The 20,664-nt window shown below is 37.1% G+C and overlaps 2 protein-coding genes across 3 annotated transcripts; both read left to right on the forward strand.

Annotated features, from left to right (window-relative positions):
* Positions 1–6,814: 6,814 nt before the first annotated feature.
* LOC145778898 (structural maintenance of chromosomes protein 4-like) lies at positions 6,815–12,149 on the forward strand. The gene has a single exon (XM_082590486.1). The coding sequence runs from the start codon at positions 6,885–6,887 to the stop codon at positions 10,602–10,604; it is 3,720 nt and encodes a 1,239-aa protein (XP_082446612.1). The 5' UTR covers positions 6,815–6,884; the 3' UTR covers positions 10,605–12,149.
* Positions 12,150–12,153: 4 nt separating this feature from the next.
* On the forward strand, positions 12,154–19,898 carry LOC145778900 (protein zwilch homolog). Of its 2 annotated transcripts, XR_014290491.1 has the most exons (10): positions 12,154–13,005; positions 13,456–13,579; positions 14,797–14,867; positions 15,071–15,179; positions 15,368–15,453; positions 15,731–15,868; positions 16,171–16,457; positions 16,883–17,033; positions 17,241–17,998; positions 18,412–19,898. XR_014290491.1 is itself a non-coding variant. In XM_082590487.1 (9 exons), exons 1-9 carry the CDS (start codon positions 12,220–12,222, stop codon positions 17,397–17,399), a joined length of 1,911 nt encoding a protein of 636 aa, XP_082446613.1. In that variant the 5' UTR covers positions 12,154–12,219; the 3' UTR covers positions 17,400–19,898. The 2 variants fall into 2 exon arrangements, 1 of the variants encoding a protein (XP_082446613.1); XM_082590487.1 differs by having other exon boundaries at positions 17,241–19,898.
* Positions 19,899–20,664: the final 766 nt, after the last annotated feature.

Consider the following 20,664-nt stretch of genomic DNA (forward strand, 5'->3'; position numbering starts at 1 on the left):
CAGTTGTCAGGCAAAAATAGTTCCCGCTTAGCTAAAACATCGCCAGTTTTCAAGTTGAAACTATCAATACAATCGAAACCGTTCAGTGATACAGAAATGATTTCAGCTTCAGATTTTACGTCTTGAAGCTGTTCAACACCGCCTATCTTAACACGAAAATGATTTGTTCTTGATGAGAAGCATCGAGAGTGACATTTACAATGATTGAGAAATACTTGGAACTACGCACTTCATTTAAGAATTTGTTGATTATTTAGTTGGTGCATTTTTACTTTAGTACTAAAAATAGGCCCCCCTCAAAAGTGCAAAAACAAAAAACTACTCGTTTTTCCTTTACAATGTTTTGCTAGGGGGGAAACTGGCCCGACTTCCCCCCCCTCTCGGAGCCACTGGCTGAGAATTGATCATGGCTGAGAATTCTTGTTTCCGTTCGTGAGAGGGTAGAGACTAGAGAGACATCTTAATGGGAATAGCTTTTTCAGTGAGGAAGGAAGCTTAAACGAAATTATAAAATTGCTTGCAAGAATTTGTAGTCTACAGTCTACACAACCGTTAAAGGGATACTAAAGGAAAAACCTGACTTGGCGATTTTCCACGTTCTTTGTGTTTAACATGCTACTATAAAACGATTTTCAATAAAAATTTTCCCCATTGCGGTCTGATCAGCATTCCGCGCCCGCTTTTGTCAGAGCTTTCAAAACCAGAATGGGCCTGAGCAGCGAAGCGTGCGACTGTACAGTCTACGTAATAAAAGACGAGCAATCAGCTGATCACGCAACAGTTGTTACTGCGGGCGATTTAACAGTAGGCTATGTATGCATGTACATCAAAACCTCAGATTTCAACGTCAAAACATCAGACAGTTTGCTCAAAACCTCAGATCTGATGTTAAAACATCAGATGTTGTAACGTGGCTTTTGTTATTGCTGTCTTTTGTGACGTATTCTCGAGCAGTGTTTGCACTTTTTGGTAATTTTGAAAATAAATGACACATTGGACATTGAGCCTTGCCAGCGCCATTGAAAACAAATTTTTTTAGTTAATTTTTTTGAAATGTATTCTTGAATGTTCAGTTTACTCATTTTAATGCTTAATTCCCGTTTGAAATTTTCATTTAGTAGGCCTGTAACAGATTGTGCGACCTAAATAGAGATTCGCACAGGCCTTTAAAATACGAAAACGGACTCCAGTTAGAGGCTCATATTGTGGCTGCATAGATAAAATTTGTTCTACGTTTGCATTAGGGACGGTACATTACGGGACGCGCAACTCCGTTGTTCCTTCAACATTAGAAGGGTCAATTGCCAATTTGACATTTTTTTTACGCTTTACTGCTGGCTTGCTTTCAACTAAAAACCTTAAATTACTTTAAAACCAACTTCACTCTTCTTATATAACCCATAAAAAGTAAAATATTTTGTAAATTACAAAAAAACGTAACCCTTCTAGTGTTGCGGATAAGCCAAAAGCGGATGAAGTTTCGCATCCCTATGATCTACAATCCCTAGTTTGCATCTACCGGCACGTGAGTTGCAAACATCTATGTGCCACAGTTTCTTATCCAATTGGCTACGTTATGCACAGCGTGGACATTCGCTTCACTTAACAAAGTAGCCAAACTGTTAAGTTAACTGGTGACCAGCAGTTTAGATTCAACGTGTGTATAAAACAGATACCTATAGGTAAAAGAATAACTTTGTTATGTAAGTGTGATCAGGGTTGGATTTCAGCCGGAACGCCCCTCCGGAAGTTCGATCAAAAAGTTGATTGTCCAGAACGGCGTTCCGGAAGCTCAAATATTTTATGCTCTTATTATGCTTTGCCCTGTTCAGTAAAAGTATATCTATAATTCTTGATGAGTCGACCACATTGAGCCGCGTATCCACTCTGATAATATTTCTTCGTACAAGTCTTGACGGAAGCGAACCTGTGAATGTATTTGAAGATCTTGTTGAGCTCGCTAGTCTTACGGCGAATGGCATCTTCGATTCCCTGATGAGCTGCCTAAAATCATATGGCATGTCGACAACATTTTTATCTTCTTGTTTGATTGGTGTTGTATGTGATGGCACGGCTGTGACGTTAGGTCACAAAAATGGTGTGGCAAAAGTGCTTCGTGATGAATATCCAGACATTGTGGTGAGGCATTGACTTATTGAAAATTTTGAAAAATTACTTTGAATTTGGTGCATTCTAGAGCATTTTCAACAAAAATGTGGGTACAAATATTCCTGTAAAATGGTGCTGTTCGGTGGCATAGCAAAAGGATAAGATCATGTTTTCTTCGGCATTTTTCGGAAATAAAGCTAAATCTCCATGTTTTCTTGTTGCTAATTCCTGGCTGAGATGTTTGGTATTGGCAAAACTCGCTCTTTTAATGCAATTTTGTTTAAAATTAGGCAATTTTTTTTAGACTGAAAGCATCATTCTCAATATCGTGACGTCACACTCGTGCCAAAGGGGGGGGGTTGTAACCCCCAACCCCCCCCCTTTGGCTACGCCACTGGGCATTGTGCAAACCATAGATTGGAAATATCGGTTGGTGATGTTGTAAAATTAGTCAGTAAGAAACTTAATGTGAATCGATTTTGGTTTTTTTATGGACAAGCTCTAGCAGCTAGAGCCTTAGCCTATAGCCTTTACCACGCTTCTCCTAAAAATAGCAAGTAATTGGGTGAATGTGCAGCGGCTGTTGAAGTGCAGTTGTTAAAAATCGGAAGGGTAGCCTCCAGTTTCCGCGCAGTTAATGCCGTCTGAAATGATTTCCCAGCACTTGTCGAACATTTCAAAAAGAGAGCTAGTAGCGACACAAGAAAACGTGCGAAATATCAAGGACTCTTGTCGAAGATAACATCCACGGATTTCTTGTTGGACTTGGCTTTGATGTACGATTCCTTGCAAGAGTTATCCGAAGTAAGCCTCGAACTGCAAAACAGAGTAAATACTATTTGGGATGCAGATAACAAAATTAATAACCTTGCAAAATTATTTGAAATCTTTTATCATCACGTAAGAAATTCCATCCAAGATCGTTTGTTGAATTCAACAGACTCGTCATTTATTAACGCCTGCAAAATACTTGATCCAACTATTTGGCCGGTGTCCGACGTTTTTTCGTAAACAGTTGTTCGTAAAACAATTGTTCGTAAACAATTGTTCGTAAATAATAATTGTTCGTAAAATTAATTCTTCGTAAAACAATTCTTCCTAAAGCTTTTTTTCGTGCATGCAGTTGAAATTTGATGTAGGCTATACGAAGAAATGCTTTAAAGAATTGTTTTACGGATTTCATTTTACGAACAACAGTTTACGAACAACAGTTTACGAACAATTGTTTTACGAACAACTGTTTACGAACAATTTACCTATAACCATTTGGCCAGAGGACACAGTAATGATCACAAGGAGAAAGCGAAATCATTGAAGTGGCAAAGAGATTAGATGAACTCGAAGCTGAGAGGGAACTTCGTGAACATGTTACGAAAAGAAGATCCCAGAGTCTTCAAAATTTGATAACGTCACTGAAATCCCTTCCAATTTCATCGAGCGAGTGTGAGCGCGGATTTTCATAAATGAACCTCATACTGACATCTGACCGTATTTCTCTCCCCGATTTCTCTACACACTGTAACTGCTACAAGTTTACTCTTTATACGAATGGTCGGTCCTCTACTGAGAAAGTTTTCACCAGCGAAGTATGTTAGATCAGGGCCCGATTAACCATGAGGCACAGGCCTTAGGCTCCCTGGTTTTGGGGGCCCCCAATTTTTTTACTTTAATACCGTAGGCGTAGGTAGTGAAAGTTGTTGTGTCAGTGTGAGCACAGTTGTTGTTGCAGTGAGCAAAGTTGTCGTGCCTGGTTCGACTCTCGGGGTGTGCGCTTGAGCAACGCATTTCAGGACTGCTCTCCATTCAGCGGCACCTAGTGAATGGAATAATTCCTCGCCAACAACACTTCAACAATCAGAAAATTTCACTCTGCCAATCTCGGTAACCGGCCCTGCGTCAAAAGCTTCTACAGTGAGTCTATGCGAAACCACCAGGAACAACCTATCAAGGGTTTGTCAGTCCGAGGATAAAGATTTAAAACTAAACCAAACCAGTTGTTATTTTTAAGAAACGATTTCAAATTTTGTAACGATTGCTAAATGGAATAACGATTCCGAATCGTCACGCTTTGGCGAAGTTACTGGCAATGCTAGGCAAAAGTTGAACACTGCTACTCTGCATCGAAAGCGATTGCCAATAGGGGCCGCTAAAATTAGTTGTGCCTCGGGCCCCCGTGAGCCTTAATCAGGCCCTGTGTTAGATCCTAGTTGTGCCAGGGACGTAACCCGCCAATTGAGACCCAAATTCGCCAAAGGTCTTATGGTTTTGAATACGATGAATGTCTTGAAAAATTGTAGGCTATAACTTGTTGTGTTTTTTTGTGTTATTGTTTCACTAAAATACGAATATTTTCATTGAGCAACGTTAATATCATCTATAGACTATGATACTTACTTTAGCAAAGTTTTACGTACCGGTAGGCTACATCAAGTGTGTGTTTCAAAGTCTTATAAGGACATATTTCTGAATCTCTTCTACCGCACCTATCACATTTGGAAAGTAAAAAACTAACGTTCCGGATGCTAATCTTCTGGAAATCCACCACTGAGTGTGATAGCCTACCCGTCAAATGTAGTCAAAATACAATGAACTTCTTAGCAATATTAGGCTATGCTAAAAATCACATAAACATAAAATTCTGTTGAAATATAAGCTAGAAAACTCAAAAGACAAAATAAGGAGTATTTTTGTTGAGTCCTCGGAAGACAATTCATTTTTCTTGAGAAAAGAAGACAAGAATGTTGCCTGGTGGAATGTGGTCAACTCGGTTCAGACAAGCTAGAATGTTGCTTGAATTGCTGCCTCAAAAGCAAGAAGAAGAAGATTCACTAAAAAAGGACAAATGGTAGCTCCAAGTAGGAGACAATGCAACGCGAGAAGTGTGACCTTAGCGTGTTGTCGTTTCAGTCTGTGGCCAGCCAGGATATGTACGGTAAGCTTCTCATCAATGCTTTTGAGAGGATAATTTGGCTCTGGTAGGCTACTAATACGAGGTCTGCGCCTTTGGAGATGTCTTGTTTACAAAGGCGCAGACCTCGTATTAGTAGCCTACCAAAGCCAAATTATTCTCTCAAAAGCCACGAGGTTTTTTCTTAATTATCGGGCTCCTGAAACAAATTTAGGGTCCAAAAGTACCACATACCGTAGCTAAACGCATCAAGACGTGTTCTCCTTACGATCATCAGCACTCTTGATAACGCACCATGGCCGATCTTCATAGAAACTGTCCATACAAATCTTAAATATATCAGCTAAAACTATGTGGGCTAATAAAGCTATAGCCTAAATATATGCTGTTTTTGTAACATTTTCTTTTTTTATTTTCCCTTTATATCTTAAATTTTTCTGAAGGTGTTGCGACCGTGCCAAATTTCTTTCAACTCAATAACTTACTTCGGTCTCAAGCACGTTTTAACGTTCGCGTTTTGTCGCTTCTACCCTTTTCTCGACCTTTGACGTGTATTGTTTTGATATGATGGTCAGAAATAAAAACAACTGAACTGAACTGAACTCTTTCATTCAGTTCTACTGCTTCTCGTATTCCCAGTTCTTCTAGAACCCAGTTGATGGAATAATTTACCGGCAACAACGCTTCAACAACCGGAAACTTCATTTTGCCAATCTCCGTAACCGGCCCTGTGTCATTGGTTCAAAGCCTCTGTAAGTATGCGAAACTGCCAGGAATAACCCGAGGCTTTGTCAGTCTGAGGATAAAAATTCAAAACCAAGCGCATAGATCAATGTGTTCCCTTGAGAACAAATTGGGTTTATGATACCGCAGTGGGCCTATATAAAGTAATTAAAAAATTTCAATTTTTTTTTTGGTCCACAAGAGAGTGTTACTTCCATAAAAATATTTTTTGTTTAATTTTTTTGCGCTATGTTGTGATCCACTTTCTGAAAAGGTTTTAGGATTATCCTTATCCCCACCTAGCGAGAAAAATCGTTTAAGAGCGCGAAGATGCTTGAACATTGTTGGAAAGTGGAAACTTAGGAAAAGAATAATAAGGAATATTAGCAGTCTGATATTATGCAGTAAAAATAAATAAAAAGGGGACCTGAAGGTTTATTTGAGAATAACTTTTGCTTTGTAAATTAAGCAGTCAGGTCGGACTTTTTTGGCTTTTCGCACTTCTTGAAAGTCGGATGCAAGATTTTTGCTCTCCAGGTTTGAAATTGGATTTGTGCATACTTAAAACCTTTAGAGAAACTAAATTCAAAAAAATATAACAGAAAAATTACAATTTCATCTTCTTCAAAAATTTGAAAAGGAATCACAAAGTGGAATTTCGGAGAAATGTGAAAAAAAAAAGAAGTACCAGTAGGCTAGGCTTTTAAATGGAAATTCAGTCATATAAACAATTTTAAGCTATAGGTTGATTTCTTAGTTTTAACTCTTGGCAGAAATAGTTATTTTGTTTACAGTGGCTATTCTTACTATTTATGTATCATATATTGTGGATATAGCCTCTGGGTTCTGAGTCTACAATGACCTGTTCAATCAAAAATAGCAATTATTTTCTTTTGCCCTGTCTTCTCTTTAACAATAAAACAGCGGTGTTTATTACCTTTAAACTCAAGAGGTTTTGTGTGATTGTCCGTAGCTCATTGCGTTTGTCTTGTACGGTACTGGTATATATATTTGATATATTGCAGCTCATATATAATTTTTAACACAATCATTATTAATTAAAGGAATGTGCACTGTACAGTATTAGTAGAGTAAAGTTTTTTTTCTTCAATTATAGGTGCATGTTTAAGCTAATTTTGAACTCATGGCTGAAGAGATATTGAGTGGTGACTTGCAGCTTCCTGACGACATCACTATACCTCCTCCACCACATGTTTATGGTTCCAGCTCAGCCGGAGAACCGAGACTTATCATCACTCACATTGTAAATCATAATTTTAAATCTTATTCTGGAAGACAAGTGCTTGGTCCCTTTCATAAAAGCTTCACTGCTATTGTAGGTCCTAATGGAAGTGGAAAGTCTAATGTGATTGATTCTATGCTATTTGTGTTTGGATATCGTGCAAACAAAATTCGATCTAAAAAACTTTCAGTTTTGATTCATCACAGTGAACATGCTGCAAAAGCTACCTCTTGTACAGTTGAAGTACATTTTGAAAAAATTACTGATCTTGATGATGGAAGCTACTGCGCCGTTCCAAACAGTACATTTTGCATCAGTCGAAGGGTGTCTCGTGATAACACTTCTCAGTATTTTATTGACAACAAAAAAGTTTTGTTCAAAGAAGTTGCTAATTTATTGCAAGGCAGTGGAATTGACTTAAATCACAATCGCTTTTTAATATTGCAAGGTGAAGTGGAACAAATTGCTTTGATGAAGCCAAAAAGTCAAAATGAACACGGCGATGGTATGCTTGAATTTTTAGAGGACATCATTGGTTCTTCAAGGTACAAGGAAGCCATTGAAAGTTTGTGCAAAAGAGTTGATTTTTTTGATGAAGAGAGAAAAGATAAATTGACTCGGGTCAAAGTGGTTGAGAAGGATAAAGACCAGCTTGAACCTATGCACAATAAGGCAATCGAATATTTGCAGAAAAAAAATGAAAGAACCAGGCTGGACAATCAATTGAAGCAATATTATATTCATACTTTTGAAAAAGAAGGAGAAGCAGTGAAAGAAAAAATTGAAGAAATGAAACTTGTGTTGACAGATGGAGAAAGTGATGTTAAGAAAACAAAAGAAGAAAGAAAACTTAAAGCAAAAGAAATGAACAAAATTGCAACAACTCTTGAAAAATGCCACGAATATCACACTCAACAGAAAGATAAAATGAGAGAATTAGAAAAAACTAATGTCAAAGTGTTTGAGGATCGAAAGTACAGAAAAGGTAAAGTGAAGGAACTCACTAAAAAACTTGATCAAGACAAAAAGAAACTGGATGGATTGTTAAAAAATGTTGTAAAGCTTGAACAGGATATTAATGATTGTATACAAGATCGAGATGGTATGGTAAAAAACAAAAAGGAAATAGAAGGAAAACTGAACAACGCACTTCAGCATCTGAAACCAGAAACTCAGCAGTTGCAAGACAAAAAGGAAGCTGTTGAGAAGGTGTTGCTAGAGGAAATGAAAGATGTGAATGAAGCAAAACAAAAACTTGACGTCGCAAAAGTTGAATTACAGTTGCTCAACACTAAGCTACAAAATGCTTGCAATGCTCTGGAACAGTGCAAGAATCAACTTCAAAGTGCTAAGTCTCAGGAACAAAACGCCAAAGAAAATTTGTCTGATGCTATTCAATTAACTCCCAAATTAGAAGAAGAGGTTGCTGAAATTACAAAGAAATTAGATCAACTAAAAAAAGACAAAAAAAGCATTGGATTACAACTTGAAGAGTGGAGATCTTCTTTAGCAGAAGCCAAGCTTAGTTCTCAAGTAAATCGATCGAATCAAAGTGTACTGAAGTTTTTGATGCAATTGAAGGCATCCGGAAAAGTTTCTGGTATCTATGGTCGATTAGGAGATCTTGGAGTTATTGATGATCGTTATGATGTTGCTATTTCTTCTTGCTGTCCAGCTTTGGAAAATATATTGGTTGACAACATCGACACAGCACAAAAGTGTGTACAAGCCCTTAAAAAGAATGAAGTAGGACAAGCAACTTTTATCGCTCTTAATAAGATGGATAAGTATCAACAAGCTGTCAGCTCTAACACCAACACCGAACTACCTAGGTTAGTGGACTTGGTGAAACCGAAAGAGGAGAACTATCGCCTTGCATTTTACCATGCTCTTCGTGATACTCTAGTTGCAGAAAGCTTAACTAGTGCTTCAAAAGTGGCATACAGCAAATCTAAACGGTGGAGAGTCGTGACTTTGCAAGGTGAAGTCATAGATACTTCAGGAACAATGTCTGGTGGAGGTAATAAAGTAGTTAGAGGCAGAATGGGAAAGAGTTATGTCAATCAAGACATGTCACCAGAAGATATAACTCACCTCCAACAGAAAAGTGATGATAATGAAGCAAAGCTATCTCAAATTCATTCCAGCATCTTGCAACTGGAAGAGGCTTTGTCACAAAAGAATAAGGAACTGCTAGAAAACAAATCCAGCATCAAATTGTTGCAACAAGAAGTCACAAGCCAACACTCTCTGTTAGATCGATTAAACAGCCGTTTAAATGAGTTAAATCAGGCTGTGATTGATGCGGAACCTGATCCGAAAGTGAAGAAAACTCTTCAACAAAATGTGAACAAACTGCAAACAGCTTTTGAGAAAGCATCTGAAAAAACCAGTGTTTTAGAAGAAAAGAAGAAATCTTTTGACGAAGAAATTTCTAAGATCAATGAAAGTCGACTGCGACCTTTTCGGAATTCCTTGGAAAATCAAAAACAGTTGTTGGATGATGTCGGAAAAACTATTACTAAGCAAAAGGCAAGTGTTTCCACTGCCAAACGCAACATAGCTAAGTGTGAAAAAAACATCAATTTTATGTCAAGTGAATTGGAGCAAAACACTGAAGAAATTGTTGCACTGGAAACCCAATGGGCAGAGTTAGAAACAGAAGGTTCGACAGTGCTCAATGATATTAACCACGCTGAGCAAGAGGAAGCAAAATACAATCAAGAACTTCAAGACAAGCAGGCTGAATTGAAAACATTGGAGAATTTAGAATACTCAGCCACAGAAAAATATAAGAGAATTCAACAGAATTTCAATTGTTTATCAACTGAACTAAATGACAAAACAGAGAAAATGAAGCAATGGAATGATTATCTTTCAAAGCTAAAATTGCATGAAATAGAGCATGAAGAAGACAATACCTTGAAAACGTATTCTGCAGAAGAAATAGAAATGATGAAGGAAGAAGAGATAAAAGCTCGAATTACTGTCCTGGATCGAGAATCGGAAAATCTTCATCCTAACATGAATGCTATTGCTGAATATAAAGAAAAGCAGCAGATTTACTTACAGCGTGTTGCTGAGTTGGATGAAGTCACTACAAAACGAGATAATTACAGAAAGCTGCATGATCACTTGCGGAAATGTCGTTTAAATGAATTTTCAGAAGGCTTTTTGATAATCACCAATAAGTTGAAAGAGATATATCAGATGATCACGTTGGGTGGAGATGCTGAATTAGAGTTTGTTGATTCACTTGATCCATTTTCTGAAGGAATAATCTTCAGTGTTCGGCCTCCTAAAAAATCTTGGAAAAACATCTGTAATTTATCTGGTGGTGAAAAGACACTTAGTTCTTTGGCATTGGTGTTTGCTCTGCACCATTTCAGGCCAACACCTTTATATGTTATGGATGAGATTGACGCTGCCCTTGATTTCAAAAATGTCACTATTATTGCTCACTATATTGTTGAACGAACAAAAAATGCCCAGTTTATTATTATCAGTCTACGAAACAACATGTTTGAAGTGGCTGATAGATTGGTTGGCATTTATAAAACTGACAATTGCACAAAGACTGCTACTATCGAACCTGGGTTGATGGTCTCTGCAGCTCACTAGGCGGTTCTAGTATTGTCACATTTTTGTATGGTTTTGGAAAATGTTATTTAGAGATACAGGTTTTATGCTGTTACAAAATTAAACTTAAACTGCAAAATGCTTTATAGTTCAAACTTTACAGCATGTGTTGTGAAAATGACTTGCAACTGAACACTGAACAGGCAGTTGATTTCTCTACTTCCTAACTAAACTCACTTTTTGATGTATGCATATTACTTATTAAAACACATTATTCTTGTACTGTACAGTGTGATTCAACACAATTTTGCATTTGTGCAACTTGCAGTTTAATGGTTTATCTTTGTTATTCTGTGAAATGTAGAAAGTGGAAGACTGGATAGTTGTTAATTTTTTGTGCTTTAGCACTGGTTTATCAAATCTCTTAACATGACATATCAACAATAATCTCTTCATCTACAAAACAATCCAAAAAATATTGATGAAATGAAAGAAATATTGGAATAAAAAATCAAAATTGTTAGAAGTTTAATTTAAATATAGTGTATAACTGCAATTCAATTTCTGTTGTTTAAATACTGGTACGGGTTAAATTTATTGATGGTCAAATTTATTACGGGGTTGATTTCTAAGTGGATCTAAGTTTTGACCAGTTAAATTTGACCGTTTTGACGTTTTGTTAAATTTGACCGTTTTGACCGATTTCTAAGTTTTGACCGGTTAAAACCAGGTTTAAACCACTAAGTGGTTTAAACCTGTATCATTGTTAACAACAACTATTATATCATTATATATCAACAACTATATCGGGCGGTTTAAACCGCCCCGGTTTAAACCGATCAACCCTGATTTATTACCGGTTAAATTTGCAATTACCCAAGCAACAATATTATTGTCTCATGTTGCACACATTTCAATGATGTAAGTTAGTGCTGCATCAATGTGTGTTTATTTCTTTCCTTCTCTAACTGTTTATGTCCCAGACAGCAAAATCTGTCACTTTTGCATCAACATTTGCAGACGTTTAAATCAATGTGAAAATTATGAATTTTGCTGTCCCTGTTATTTGTTGAAGTTGCCTGTAAATATACATCATTTAAAATGATTATCTTTCAGAAATTTTAAGTCATCATATAAAACTTTCCAGTTTTCACTTTATTTGATAACGACAGAATATTCCTAGTACTTTTTTGAATTGGTTGTGTGACTGACATTGAGCTTCAGATGTTTAGTTGAATATCTGTCTTCCTCGAAAACAGTTTCTGGATATGATAAGCAAAATTATTAGAGTTACTTGAAGTTAAATCTGGAATACAGCGTTAGAAAATATGATATTTTGTCAGTAATGTCGCTACATACCAAACTTGTCCACATTTTAGCTCTAAGTGATTTATTGGACACATAGCATTATTTTATCAGTAGGAACGACAATACTTCTACAAATATCTTTCTTTGTAAAACATGGGTTATCAATTCTGGATAAATACCTATATGTATTTGCTAGTAAATATTCTTGAACCTTTTGTATAAAATAGTTTCTGGACTTCGGCTTATTGTATATATTTTTCTTTGTTGTGGCATGTGTAGCAGCAAAAAGAACATGTTTTGATTTTTGTAACAATAAATTTAAGCTAAAATGTCATGAATTTGATCTACAATGGATGTATTTACTGAAGACCTATATACTGCTGATTCAGTAGAATGGAAAGAATATGTCATCTCCAAGACATTACCAGATGACATAGTATTAAACACTACTGATGAGACTAACACTGGAAATATAATCGAACTATTTGATAGTCATCTTTTGAATGTCACTTCATTCAAACTAGTGGATGTACAACGATTTGTATATGCTGCTGCTCCTTCATACTGTGGAGATATAAGTGACAATATGAGCAATTCTTGCCAGATTGTGAAGAGTAGTCGTTTGCTTGACTTATCATCAGCACGTCAGTTTCTATCGTATCTTACATGCTCGGTTAACTGCAGTAACAAAAATATTTCTACAATTCTTCCACTGGTAATCTTATGTGATGGACATTTAAATAAGAAGAATGTCTATATGTTGCATGTTCAATCTCGTTTACTGGAGAGCTCAGCATCAACGCTTAGCAAGCTGAAGGACAATGTGCGCTCACCTCTCATGGTTCAAACAATCTCTTGCACCGGACCAGTATCCAGTCAATTTTGGGTAAAAAAAGATGATGCGAGGACAGACATCGATGATCCGCATAATGTTTTTTCATGCCTAACCTTTGCTTCAAAGCTTGCAGTTCAGCCACACATGATAGAAGTTTATGACGATTTTGCACATGACAGTTCCATTTCTACAAGCTGCTTCTCTCTATACCATCTGTTTGGAGAAAGCAGCTCATTGATGCAATCTTTCAATGAGGAAAGTGAAATGTCTAGCATCACTGTTGAAGTCAAGTGCAAGCAAGTGTGTTTCATTTAGTTTATGTTTATTGTTTAATACAATGTCATATATTTATTACTTCATTCAAAGAAAGTATGAGACTGAGAGTGAGACTTTCACAATATGCACGAATAGCTACTTTGTATGAAGTGCCTAAATGGGAGTGCCTGGAGCCCTGCACAACATCTAAATGGACGCCTGTTTGACACCTATAGTGAGCAACGCTGAGCAATGGCTTTTCTTTCTTAAATGTGTGCATAAAAAGGTTGACTTTCTTATCTTCCCACCCGCTAAATCGAAATCTTCAAATGCCTGGCATATGCTTGGATATGACAAAGAAGTAAACTTTACATATGTAAATTATATTTACTTGAGTATAAAATACCTTCTAATGACAAATAGTTTTTCTAGATAAATATGACTACTGTTTGTGTGATAGTGTCTAGGTGGGCTTAATATTTATATGAATTTTAGGCCAGTCATATTCTTGGCATCAATCCATGTCATATTTCTGCTGTTACTGCCAATGTTTCTCCTGTACCAGGTGATATTCGAAGTCCTGCATATGTGTTATACAAAGACGTGCTTATATTAGAAGGTACGTCATGAAAAAGATGTTTTTAAAATTGCAGTTTTTGCGTGTCACCGTTCTCTCGGCCTCTAAGCTTTCGGCTGCCACCGCGCCGGTAGGCCATGTTCAGCCTTTTAATTTGGCGTCGACAATTGCCGAAGTAATCGAACAAAGTGTGAATTGTGTATGCAAAAAAGTGCAGACTCAAATTTTTAAAACGTGTGGATTACAGAAACCCAGACAGCAAATCAGTAGAGTAGACGTTGAATCAATGTAAAAAACGACTGATTTGCTGTCTGGGTCTCCCTTCCGTTGGTATTTGAAACTTTTTTCCACTCCCTTTCGTTCGTTGGCTACCTCAGTGCATATACAACTGCAAACATGTTTCGGGACCTTGTTTGCGTTATTCTTACCTAAGTGAACGCAAAACACGATGTCAAGTAACAGATTTTTAAAAACACAAATTATTAACAACTTTTTATTTTGGCTCTCGGGTGCGAGAATTTGGCCGCCGGGAAGAAGCTCTGGTAGGCCATGCTTAGTCGTCGGTAAAATAATTTTTTTCCAAAAAATCCATCTTATCTACCGAACTGTAGTTGCTTAAATTGCATAAAAATGAAGACAACTAATCACTGTAGCTGAAGTTCACCTTTGAGTTAAATGAGGTTCAGTAGAAATAATCTATTTTCATCAAAAATGAATCAGAAAAAGCATTATCCAATTTAATTGTCGGATTGAGACCATGGATATTCGGCCGTTGTCTTAACTTTTTCCATTAATAGAAAATTAGCGTAACTTACAATATCGTAAAACTGGTTTTCTGTAAGTTGTAGTTTTCCCTTTGGCATTACTACGTATTTTTTTACAACCACCCACTCTATAGAATAGATTAATCACCAATAATTGAATTTAGTTCTGAGCAATAAATAAATGCAATCTAGCGTTTTGCTGCCAAAAAACTTCACCCAGTCAATAAGCAAGCGTTTTGGTTTAATTGTTACGATGTAAAAATAGGACATTTGGGAAGTTTTTGTCATCCTCCGTGGGCAACTTATTTTTCATTAAAATGGAAAACATGTTTCTTAAAGACGAGTGAGGACGTATGGTAAATAATCCTGCTTTAGAACAAATGATTGGCTTTAAATACAATTGGACTTACACAATTAAAAATAACGTATTTACATTTGAAGTTGCCTGGATCAAATATTGATTGTCACATGAATTTAGTTCATTTTATATGGCAGGTTTGTTAAACGCTTTTGGGTCTGAAAACAACGTGAAATGGGCAGAGCGTGAAGACACAGAATGTGACGAGGTAGGGAATACATGTCGTGGATTTTTCAGGAAATAATTTACTTTGGTAGGCTATTTTTCTTTGAGCCTGTACGAGTACCGATATGATGCTCCAATAGCCTGTACTAACAATGAACATCTTTTCAAACTACCTTAACTTTTTATGCGTTCATTTCGGAGTGTGACGTTTTTTTTCAGGTATAATGCTTTACATTTACTTTGTAGGAACAAGGAAAGTTTTCTAAAACTATTCTTGAAAAAGTGGCAGACATAATAGAATCTTTCAGTAAACACAACACGGAGCAAAACGAAATATTGGAAACGAGTGCAACAGGTTTAATTTTTTTTAACCTTTTTACTGAATTTGTTAAAGGTAGTAGTTAGGCAGTAGGCTATTCTAAATTGCGGCGAGGTTTTACCATAACATTGATTGTTTCATTTGTATCGTCTTTATTTAGCTTGTCTTTGGAATGATACAGATTTGAATACAAATGGCAACACTGAATGTCACGTGGTTTTCAGACGAAGCCGCTGATGAGGAGATTCTTAACTTGATCGTCCCGAGAGAGGAGCTCGACTTCACTGAACAAATATGGAATGTCTTAAAAGTGAGTTAGCAAATTCTTTTTTTATCCGTTGGTTGATTGAAATGAAACCAACTTGCACATTTTGATCATACGCTTTGTTCCATATCAATCTAGACTCGAATCGTGGTATTAAAGGTTTAATCTTACTGAATTGAAGTAACTTTTAGAAGCCTTTGGTATGCGTAGTTGGTGCCCAACGATACTGAAAAGTGAAAGTCTCTGCAGCTTATCGTTGTTCAACGTATATTTCGAAACTTCCGCTTACATTCACATTTTTTTTGTTTCTCCACTTCTTAAGGTCGTGGACAGCTATCAAGAACTCGTAGATGCCTTATCAATGGTGATGGTTGAAATTAGTACAGGAAGATCCACTAGCTTTTGGCTTCACGAAGACAGCAATACTTTACTCGGAAAACTGGTTAAAACGTCATATCAGGTGAAGAGATTAAAATGTTAATGATTTTGAACCTACCATGAAGAAATGATCAACATTTAATTTATATTGATATCACTTTAAGACTTTAAAACCAGTACCGATTGTGTTCTTTCCTGCATAACGTAGTCAGAATAAGTCGGATAATAATGTCTTAAACCTAATCATAAACTTGAATCTAATATACTATTAAAAATGAGCCCTGTCACTAAAATACCCTGGCAGTTGTAGAGCGATTATTAACTGCAACAACCACAAATATTGTACTTTATACTTTGCTTGCGTTTATGTGTGTTTATTACTAGGGCCAAACTTCAACGCCAGCACTGACAGGCTTGCTGCCTGTACAAATTCTAGCGGAAATTGGCCTCGAAAAGTTACGAAGAGATTATGTTTCCTTCTTTTTCACTCATCATCTTTCCACTTCCACGCGTCTGGAGCAGTTGTGTGTAGTCTCATCGGATAAAAATGTTGCCATGCAGCTGGCGAATAAGTTTATTGAAATGAAAAAGCTGCATCATGTTGTTGAACTGGCTGCGCATTGCCATTCTTTTCTGCAACTTCCCCTGAGAAAAATTGACAAAATTGTCAGGTAATAAAGAATTTTTTTCCCACTAATTACTTTTTATCGATTTAAAGATGTTCGATTCCGTTTTATGATAAAAATTTATTTCTAAATACAATGTTGCTGTAACGTGGGGGAAACTGGGCCTGTATGACCAAGCAAAAGCAATGGAACCAGTCAGTAACGTGAACAGGGTTTTCAGGACTTCATGAGTATTTTTGAATCCAGGGTATAATAAAAATGCTGCATTCTTAGTTCTTATACTTGACTCATCATAGGTTATTTTTGTTTTTCGAAGGTGTCTTGTTTTTCTCCAGCAGGGACATTTGCCCGGACATTTGCTGATTTTGTCAACGACAGCCCGGACATTTGCTGATTTTGTCAACGGTCCTGTTTTCAGTATGTGCTAGTAGCCTCATCAGAGTCATTTTATGTACTAACGATTTTTGCAGATCTGCTTTACATGACTACACAAGCGAAGATGTAAACTTCAGAAAGGTGTTCACTTTTCCTCTCTCGTATAATGAAGTTAAAGTTTATCTTGATAATTCCTTGCCAACATTATGGAGAATGAATGCTACTGCTCACAACGAAAACGGCAAGGTACCTTACTTTTTCTAATATTGTTTTCCAAATTACTATCTTTTAAGTGCTTTATTGTTATATTGCTTGTCATTTTTCTGAAGTCATTGGTGTTGCACACTCGAATTTCGAATCTACGTCCTCGGCTTCATAGTTGGACAACTAGGCATCTTGTTTACTATGTTACTATGTTAGTCACCCGGTAATAACAATAAGCGATGTTTTAAGTGTACCGGATCTGCCTGTTGGAGCGTCGACTTTCCATTCAGAGGTCTGATTTCACCACCGGAAGATTCATTAACGGACAGTGCTTCGATTGGAGATGAACACGACAGTTTAGAATATTTTCTCACAACAGTGACAGAATCTGTTTATGCATCTGTTTGAACTAAAAAATGCGTTTCGTAAATGTCACTCAACCCACTACCTTGGTACAGTGTAACCTACGAACACGTACACAGAGTAACAGTAATTGTATTCAACTGTCGACGAAAGGACGAACACTAACGGCACTAAATTCACATAGCATATCAGTATAGATTGCAGTAGGATAGCTTACAGTGAACTGTGATGATTAGGCCACATAGGCCGAGGACAGATGAATTGGCTGCACAGACTTCAACAATATGTTAACACAATAACACACTTATTCTGATTCAACATACAGTATGAAATACCGTTTTTATAAAGATTTTGAACAGAGCAATTAATTTATGGCTAGCTTGTGTGCAGCTCGGCTGCTTTAATCCAGAACGATTTATTGTTTTCAGCACGCACTTTTCTTGAATTGCACTCAGGATAGCTGCTGTATAAACTACGAAGTGGAAGTGCTTTCTGTGGATTGTTTTAGAAAAATTTGTGAAATAACTTTGTGAAAAGTCATTGGAATTACTTCAGAAAATTTGCACATGTGTTTTCTTATTAAGTTATAAACATCGATTGCTGTTGTGCTTGTCTTGTTCAAAATGTTGCTCTATGTCTTGCTTGTACGTAACTTGCGGCAGCCACTAACAAGTACAAATTCTGCCACTGCGAATGACTACAATGCAACCGCCAACCAATCAGAACATGTTATAAGAGGCTACCGTCCAATTGTGACCTTTCTAGCACTCAGCCAGAGAGTTAATGCTTGTTTTGAACTTTATTTGGTAATTACAGAAGAAAAAAGGGCAATAGCAGTGGTGGGAAGGGCAATAGCAGTCGAACCCGCGTCAATGAAATAACTAATTTTTAGCCCTAACTCTAACCCCTAAGCCAACCAGCTGACAGAAAATCCATCACTTGATTTGCTTTGTATCGTCTTCTTTTCGCTCTTTTTTACGTCATAGAAAACGTAGCTTATGATTGGTTGGCGGTGCATTCTAGTCAATTGCAGTGGCAGAATTTTTCCTTGTTAAAGTGGCTACCGTAACTTGCGCGGCCAACGATGGATTATCGTGCTCATGAGCGCCAGAAACTTCCTACTTGCAAAAATTGGTCTTTTTACATTAATAATAATGGTTAACTTGCTAACTGGGCTGTAACTTGCCTGCTCACTTAAAGGCCTACTAAAGGAAATTTTCAAACGGGAATTAGGCATTAAAATGCGTAAACTAAACACTCAAGAATGCATTTTATAAAAACTTACTGAAAAAAAATTGTTTTCAATGTCGCTGGTAAGGCGCAAAGTCCAATGTTTCATTTAATTTTTGCAAAATGACCAAAAAGTGGAAACACTGCTCGAGAATACGTCACCAGCGACCAGCAGTAGCAATATCAAAAGTCTTTTCGCGCGTTGTTTTGGAAAGTTCAGACGTGTTGCGTTTCAAAAATTTTCACATAGATTCAAGGCCTGGACACGTTGAATCCATGTCAAAAATGCTTATTTCTCCACGCCTGCTGAATTGCCTAGCTGAAATCGTTTCACATGAGTTCACATGCCTTCGTGGAGTTTGCCTTTAAAACTTGTTTTTTTGCATTGTCATTTTACATTGATTGAAGGCCTGAATACATTGGATCTATGTAAAAGAGGCTGACTTACTGTTTCATGAACAAGATCTGCCATTTGAAACTCTCTCTGGTTAATGAGAAAATAAAAGTAGAACTCGGTTAATCCGGATTCGATTTGACCGGCGATTCCATCCGGATTAGGCGAAGATCCGGATTAACCGATGACGGTTCTATCAAGACTTGTTCATTTGTACTTCCAGTTTTATCCGAATTAGGCGAAGATCCGGATTAACCGAGTACATACATTCATACAATTAAATCGCACGCAATAAAAAGTATTGTCCGATCAGCTGATTGCTAGTCGCTGGTGACGCAGACTGTACAATCGCACGCTTCGCTGCTTACGCCCATTCCCGTTTTGAAAGCTCTGACAAAAACACGCGCAGAATGGTGATAGATCGCAATGGGGCCAAATTTTTTTCAAAATCGTTTGATGGTACCTAGCATGTTAAACACAAAGAACGTGTATAATCGCCAAGTCAAGTTTTTCATTTGGTATGACTTTAAGTGTAGGCTACTATTTTATGCGTTAGACGTTGTACCGTGTTGGGTTTCGGTATCTTTATGAAATACAAGATGTATTGCAATTTTAGCCTACTTGTAAACATTGTAGTCGACTTGTTAGTCATGCAGTGCATTATTTTGAAAAAAGACAACTCCGAAAGCATAAAGGCATTTGCCATTGTTATTTCTTCGATGCAAAATAGTAAATACTTTCGATCTGTTCAAGTAGCACTTGAATCAGCAAACATGAACTCCCGGACTATCTAAGAAAATACAAAATTCGTTTTCAAATTATATATCACACTTGCATATCTCTATCAATTGTAGCCTATATCACACTCGTTGTCATCAGTAGCGTTGACAGGAGAGTCCAGAAGCACTTTTGAGCCCGGAACGTTTCTGAGGGGCCCTGAAACTTTGAGAAACCATCGCGTATTCTTTGGGTGTACTGCGTTTTTCTTAGAAGTGTCTCAATTTAAGATGTCTTGTGATTCAACTGATTTTTAACGCAATTGAAAATCTGATGTAGAGAATTGTAATCAGGATTGCGTTTCGAGGGGTCCCAGCCACACACAAAGGAAAAAAGGCGGCCCTGGGCGATATAGGATAAAAAATAGACAAAGAAACTAAGTGCTCTAACTGAAGGAGAAATATAAATTAAATAGGCTATTCGCTCCTGGTAGTTGGAAACTTTTTGCAACAGTTAAAACAGCTCTAATAAGTCGTTTATTTCAAGCATTTTCACACAGTGATGTCAAACGAAGAATGATAGCAAAGTTACATTTATGACAAAAATTTTAGCGTCAAAAATTAAAAACTCCACTAAGATTGCTTAAAGCAATCAAGACCTTTTTTTCATGGCGATCGCGAAGACTGGGCTGCAATAACTCCAGCAATCAAGAATCGATAGCTAAGTAGATTGGCGTGTTACTTCGTGAACGAAAAAGCTTCAAGATCAAGCGACGCCGGTTCGACTCCCGGGGTGAGCGCTTGAGCAACGTACATTCTAAGCACTGCTGTCCATTCAGCGGCACCTAATGGATAGAGTAATTCCCCTTAGAAGAACATTTCAACAAACGAAAAACTTCACCCTTGTCACGACCCTGCGCCAAAAGTCTCTACAAGTATGCAAAACCACCAGAAACAACCTATCAGGGCT

Source organism: Aplidium turbinatum, chromosome 10 (genome assembly GCF_918807975.1).
Source record: "Aplidium turbinatum chromosome 10, kaAplTurb1.1, whole genome shotgun sequence".
NCBI classification, from domain to species: Eukaryota; Metazoa; Chordata; class Ascidiacea; order Aplousobranchia; family Polyclinidae; genus Aplidium; species Aplidium turbinatum.